At 39.7% G+C, this 7,377-nt stretch overlaps 1 protein-coding gene across 1 annotated transcript in view; it reads left to right on the top strand.

Moving 5' to 3' along the window:
- The first annotated feature begins 445 nt into the window (after positions 1 to 445).
- The window catches only part of LPCAT2 (lysophosphatidylcholine acyltransferase 2), a 69,115-nt gene continuing 62,183 nt past the window's right edge, over positions 446 to 7,377 (top strand). Inside the window, exon 1 of the mRNA XM_045989184.1 lies at positions 446 to 763. Coding sequence (XP_045845140.1) covers positions 593 to 763 — 171 coding nt within the window. The 5' untranslated portion in view covers positions 446 to 592. The remainder of the gene's footprint in view (positions 764 to 7,377) is intronic.

The raw sequence follows: 7,377 nt of genomic DNA, 5'->3' as shown, positions 1-7,377 counted from the left end.
ATCAAATGTGGAAGGCAATAGTTGTTTCTGCCTTTTTCTAGTAACAGCATTGGGAAAGCTCAGTCGGTCCATGTTCTCAGGGGAAGATTCCACCCCAGGTACCAATCTCTCCGTTGTCAAGGCTCTTTCAGCTGTAAATCTGAGTTCCGTCTATCCCCATTTTACAGAAGGGGCCAATTGAGGCTCATGGAGACATCGATTTAGCCAAGGTCAGCCACAGAGCCCGGAAAAGAGATTGGTACTCCAGGTGGCGTGACCCTTAAGCAGAGAACTCCGCTTAAACTGTCATTCGGGTGTCCTGCTCTGAGGGAGAAAGTCACCTCCAGGGGGCGGAGCTATATGACCAAAGAGGAAGAGCCCATACCTTAAGGGATGTGGCCTAGCGCTCAGAGGGTGGAGCCAGGGCCGGAGCTTAAGGAGTCAGAAGGGTGGGGCGAGACCGGACTGTGTCTAGGTGACTCGCGCCTGCGCGGAGGGCCCGCCGCAGCGCCGCGGTCTGGGACTCGGGAGAAGCTTCCCCTGAGTCTCCCGCGGCGCTTACTCCTGTGTTTCGCATCCGTCACTGGGTCGGGTCCGACGGCTCGGCTGGGCGATGAGCCAGTGTGCTGAGGCGGCGGCGGTGGCGGCCACCGTGCCGGGCGCGGGCATGGGGAAAGCCGGGCTGCGGCCACCTATGGTGCCTCGCCAGGCGTCCTTCTTCCCGCCGCCAGTGCCCAACCCTTTCGTGCAGCAGACGGGGATGGGCGCCGCTAGGTGTCTCCAGGTGAGAGCGTGGGCCAGGGGAGGGGCGTGGGTCTGACGGGGGAGGCAGACGCAGGTGAGAGATGTGGGACCGAAAGAGGAGGCAGATCCGCAGAGGGATGTGGGTCTGAAAGAGGAGGCAGATCCAGGGGAGGGGAGCGGATCTGAGAGGGGAGGCGGAGCCAGGTGAGAGAGGTGAGGGATGTGGGTCTGAGAGAGGAGGCAGATCCGGGGGAGGGGCCTGGATCGACGGGGAGTTGTTGTCTGAGGGGAGTGTGGATATGATGGGGAGGTATTAGAGGTGGGGGGCGCAAGTCTGAGAAGCAAAGGCTCTGCGGAATAAAGAGCTGTAGATCGGCAAGGTGAAGGCTTTTGAAGAGACCATGAGTCTGGAAGGGGCAGAGATGTGCGTATGATAATTGAGGGCATTTGGAGGGTAGTCCGAGGGTGTGTGAGAGGAGAAAATGCAAAGAGGAGAAAATGTGGGTCTGAGAGGCAGGTCCTAAACAGGAGAAAGCTGAGCCCGTGGCAGAGGAGACATTCCATGCGGAGAAGGGAGATCTGTCTGTGACAAGAGCTTCAACTTGAGTTTGTTAGAGTGGAGGGCTGGGCAATCTATAGGAGAGTGGGCTTGGGAAAGTATTTTCTTTCTTTTTTTTTTTTCTTTCTTCTGCCTTAGGGAAGGAGTGGAGTCAGTCTAGGAGTTGAAGAGTGAAGGAGAAGGCAGAGAACCCAGGTCTGGAATTAGAACAAGTAAGGCTGGGATGATCTAGCTGAGAAGGAGCATCAAGGATAGGAAATCAGAGTCTAGGAAAAGGGATAATGTGGGTCAACTTAAGGTGTTCAGAAGTCTTCACCCTGATTCGGTTCTGAATCAGTCTTCACTCAAACGCTTCTAAATTCAGCACTTCTCCAAACTTTCTTCCACTGTGAAAAACTGCTGAATACAAAAAGGAAGTTTCCTTTTCTTTCTTTTTTCTTGTAAAACGCTCTTTTACCATTAGCAGTTACAATTCGGTCTGTGGACTTCCTCTTTGGCGCAGTTAGCGATCAAAGAACAAGATAGAGTGTGCGAGCTATGTTTGTCCTGTATGCTCTGCGTGAAAAAAGAGGTTTTGATGTTTTCCTGTCCATCTCACGTATTTCTTTACTTCAGATTAGAAATCGTGTTATTTTCGCATAGCCCACTTATATGCACTGAGACTTGTCCCCTGCAGTAGGTTAGAGTTATGGTAAATGGGTGTCTGTTGCAGAAGGGTGTGAGAGAGGAAGAGGAAGATAATGTAGTAATACCTCTTTGTAAAGAAACTAAATGTTTAAAAATTTAATCTTCATGTCTTTAAATGGACAGATGCCCCCTTTGTATCTTAAAACTTTTGAAACATTTCTAAATACATGGACTATCACTCAAGATTAATTTTAGTCTGATTTGGTCAAAGTAGTCATTCTTAAATGTAAATATGTCTATTTGGCTTCATATTTTGGAGAGAGGGCCAAAATGGTATATTTATAAAGAGACTAATTGTTGGTTTTGGTTTTCTTTTTCTTTTTTCTTTTTTTTTTAATAGCATGGCCTGTTACTATTTGGAGAGCACTTTGGCATAGCTTTACGAGAGCTGTAGTATAATGGAAAGATCACTAGTCTTAAGTCAGGAAACCTGCTCAGGCTGTGCCGTTTATCAGCTCATTGTATGACTTTGGCCAAGTCACTTAACTTCTTTGAACTTCACTTTTCATATTTATTAAATTGAAATAGTCTTACACCAAAGAAGGGCTAAAATTAAGTGAGATAATATGTGAAAGAATCTGGACGTTTGGTGATTTTAATATTGATAGTTATGCTATACTATATTGCCTATAAATCTTATACTGTATTTAAAATTTACGATTTGTATTAAATGGAATTGAATAGGTCTAGGTTTTTTTGTTTTGTTTTGTTTTGTTTTTAATTAAAAATGTAGACCAGAGATGGCTACAACAATGGCTTGAACAGTCTAGGCAAAGGGAAGATTTAACCAGACATGATTGAAAACAGTATTGTCTATATTATCAAGTTTAAAAGATCGATATGCTTTCACTTAAGTATGACTTACTATGATCAATTCCAGACTAAATTTAACCTTGAATAATGATCAATATCTTGCTTAAGGGCTCTTGTCACTTTTGTATGTCATTGTAGGACTTAGCTTTGCCCTTCCCCTTCTCTTTTTGACAGTTTAAGGTCCTGCTGCTTAGTGGCATGGAAACAAGTAGCCTAGCTTTCATTTCCTCAGTAGAATATGGAATGGAAATAAGTGTTTGGTAGTAATTGTGGGTCATTTATCACACCAAAAGTATTTGTTAAATATCATTGTGTACCAGGCACAATGCTAATTTCTGGAGATATAGCAGTGGACAAGAGAAACAAGAACTCTGCCTATGAAGAAAATCCAGAGAAGAAGATTACATTAATAGAGTGTTGAAAGAAGGCCTCTCTCCAAAGATGATGCATTACCAAATGGGAATATGATGGGGAATCCTCTGATTTTGTCAAAGAGTTAATCAAAGTTGGTTTATTTACTGTTAAATACTATTATTTGTTGCAGACCTGGAAGTGGCACACACAAAAATTTGCCCAATATTTGACAACTTAATTAAGGTGTTCATTCACATTTTGAATGTGAGTTAGCTTATGTGAATATACTATAACCTCATTCTAACTCTATCTTCAGGATCTATGCTATGGTCTTTTCTTGCAGTAAAGATTATTTCTAGGTCATTTGCAAGGCTGTTTGCAAGGCTTATTTGACCTGCCTTGGAGGTCACCCACTGCAGTCTTTTCTCCAGGGGTGTTTGCCAAAACAATCAGAGGCAATTGCTTAATGTGACAGCTACCTGAGGCAGTGACTAATGATTGGAACAAACAATAGTCTTAACCAAACAGCTTGCAAGAAGAAGCAAGGGAATGAGATGCCCATAAGGGTTTGACATATTCATGGGAATCTTGAAGGCTATCTACAGTTATAGGTCTGTGTGTATTCCCAGGGCTATACACGTGACCTGAAAACAACAACAACAGAAACTATCCTAAGCTCTCATCTCTAGCTAACCATCAGGCTTTGTACAAAGAGGAGGTAAAAGCTAAGGCAGAGCTGTGGACTTCCACTTGGCTGTATGTTGAAGGTGTGTTCCAGCATGTGCACAGAGACTCTTCACAAACATTGGGGAACTTGCTGATTCCAGGCACTGAAGGAAATCTTATCTAATATTAGCTGACTACCAAACTAATTGGTCAGAGACTTCAGCAGCCACACATGACACGTGACAAAGAATACATCCTTTATAGAATTACATCATAACAGTTACTGAACAAGCAAATAACAACAACAGATAGCAATAACAATGCACCTTGGTGATGGAAGAGAATCTGATTTTCAGAGTTGTTACATTATTTAAAATGTTTGGTTTTCAACAAAAAAATTGCAAAATATGCAACAAACAATAAAGTATGTCCCATAATAGCAGTCAATAAAAACTATCTCCAAGGGATCCCACATGTTGGACCTACTATCCAAAAACTTTAAGCCAGATATTTAAATATTTTAAATATTAAGATATTCAAATAACTAAAGGGAAAAAACCATGTGAAAAGAACCAAAGGAAAATATGAGACAGTGAATCACCAAATAGAGATGATCAGTAGAGATAGAAATTATTTAAATTATTTTTAAAAAGAACCAAAAAGAAGTGCAATAACTGAAATGAAAAATTCACTAGAGGGACTCAACAGCAGATTTGAGCAAACAGAAGAATCAGCAAATTTAAAGATAGTTCAATTGAGATTAATTGATCTGAGGAACAGAAAGAAAAAAGGTTGAAGAAAAGTGAACAGAACCTCAGAGACCTGTAAGATATTATCAAGTGTATCAACATAAGCAGAATGGGAGCCACAGGAGGAGGCAAAGAATATTTGAAGAAAAAATGGCTGAAAACTTGCCAAATTTAGTGGAAAATATTAACACATTCAAAAAGCGTAATGACGGGGTGCCTGGGTGGCTCAGTGGGTTAAAGCCTCTGCCTTTGGCTCAGGTCATGATCCCAGGGTCCTGGGATCAAGTCCAGCATCGGGCTCTCTGCTCAGCAGGGAGCCTGCTTCCTCCGCTCTCTCTGCCTGCCTCTTTGTCTACTTGTGATCTCTCTCTGTCAAATAAATAAATAAAATCCTAAAAAAAAAATTAAAATAAAAGCTTAATGACTTCTTAAGTATAATAAACTTAAAGCTATCCGTACCTATACATATCATAATCAAACTGTTAAAAGGCAAAGAAAGAAAGAGACTCTTGAAAGCAGAAAGAGAGAAGTAATCCATCATACAGAAAGGGATCCTGAATAAGAATGATGTCTGATTGTTCATCAGGAACCATGGAGGCTAGAAGACAATAGGATGATATACTCAAAGTGCTGAAAGTAGAATATTGTCAACCAGGATTTATATAGTCAGAAAAACTATCCTTCAAAAATAGTGGGGAAATTAACAAAAACAGAATTTGTCACTAGTACACACGCTCTGAAAGAGATACTGCAAGGAGACCTTTGGTTGAAATGACACTAGAGAGTAACTCCAATCCACATGAAGAAATTAAAATACTGGTAAAGATAACTATATATAAATATAAATATATATAAATATATATAATATATATTTTATATACAATATATATATTTTTTATATATAAATAAATATAAATATAAAAGACACCATAAATATAATTTTTATTTGTAAATCTTTTGTCTTCTATGTGATCTTTTTAAAAATTAATTAATTTATTTATTTGACAAATAGAGATCACAAATAGGCAGAGAGGCAGGCAGAGAGAGAGGGAGAAACAGGCTCCCTGCTGAGCAGAGAGCCCGATGTGGGGCTCAATCCCAGGACCCTGGGATCATGACCCAAGCCAAAGGCAGAGGCTTTAACCCACTGAACCACCCAGGCACCCCTGTCTTCTATGATTTAAAAGAAAACTACATAGGGGCATCTAGGTGGTTCAGTCAGTTAAGCATCCAACTCTTGATTTCAGCTCAGGCCATGATCTCAGGATTCTGGGATCAAGTTGTATTAGGTTACACACTCAGTGGAGAATCTGCTTCTCTCCTTCTCCCTCTGCCCCTCCCCTGACTCATGTGCACACATATGCTCTCTCTCTAAAATAAATATTTTTTAAAAAGATAATTACACAAAGCAATGTTTAGAAATCTGTGTTGATAGATATACAATGTATAAAATGTAATTTATATGACAATTAGCAAACAGGAGGAAGGAGGAAATAGAGTCGAGCTATTAGAGCACAATTTTTATATCCTATTATAATTAAGTTGGTATTAATCCAAGCTAGGTTACTGTAAGAAGTTGGGAACACTTAAGGCAACCACTAAGAAAATTAATTTTAAAGAAGTGACAAGGAAATCAAGATGGTACACTAGAAAATATTACTTAACATAAAAGAAGGTAATAATGGAAAAATAGAGAAATGGAAAAGACATAGTTATGTAGAAAGCAAGTAGCAAAAGAGCAGATGTAAATCTTATCAGTAATTACATTAAATATAAATGGAAGTGAGAGATGGAAGAATTGATAAAAATATACAATCCAACTCTATGCTATCTAAAAAGACACACTTCAGATTCAAAGACCCAAATAGGTTGAAAATAAAAGGATAGAAAAGATATACCATGCAAACAATAACCAAGAGAGAACTGGAGGGGCCATGTTAATATTAAATAAAAAGACCTTAAGACAGAAATTGTTACTAGAGATAAAGGAAGACACATTACAATGATAAAAGGGTTACATCATCAAGAACACAATTAGAACCATATATGCACCTAACAACAGAGCACCAAATACACAAAGCAAAACAAATTGAAGCAGAAAATACACAATTCAACAGTAGTAGTTAGAGACTTCAATTCCCAATTTTAGTGGTAGAACAATGAAACAAAATATAAACAAGAAAAAGTCTTGAACAACAATCAACTAAGAAATATATAAAGAGAGCAGTCCATCCAGTAATAGCAGAAAGCACATTTTCTCAAGTGCCCAAGGAATATTCTCTAAGACAATTATAGTAGGCTATAAAACAGGTTTCAATAAATGTAGGAGGATTACAATAATATAATGTATGTCATCCAACCACAATGGATTGCAATTAGAAAAAATTAAGAAATTGGGGCACCTGGGTGGCTCAATGATTTAAAGCCTCTGCCTTCTGCTCAGGTCATGATCCCGGGGTCCTGGGATCAGGCCCCACATTGGGCTCTCTGCTCGGTGGGGGGCTGCTTCCTCCTCTCTCTCTCTCTGCCTCTCTGCCTACCTGTGATCTCTGTCTATCAAATAAATAAATAAAATCTTAAAAAAAATAAGAAATTTAGGAAATTCACAAATAAGTGGAAATTAAATTACCACTAAATAATCAGTGATTCAAAGAAGAAATCCTAAGAAATATTTGTAAATACTTTGAGATGAATGAAAATGAAGACAGTGTGTAAAAAATATGTGGCTAGCATTACCTTGATAACAGCATCTGAAAAAATATACGAAAGGGTTACACTTCTGTTCAACATTAAACTGGGGGTCCTAGCCAGTGCAATGAAATAAGA

Source organism: Meles meles, chromosome 19, assembly GCF_922984935.1.
Source record: "Meles meles chromosome 19, mMelMel3.1 paternal haplotype, whole genome shotgun sequence".
NCBI classification, from domain to species: domain Eukaryota; kingdom Metazoa; phylum Chordata; class Mammalia; order Carnivora; family Mustelidae; genus Meles; species Meles meles.
Note: the sequence above shows the minus strand (reverse complement) of the source record. Positions and strands in the feature narration are given on the sequence as shown.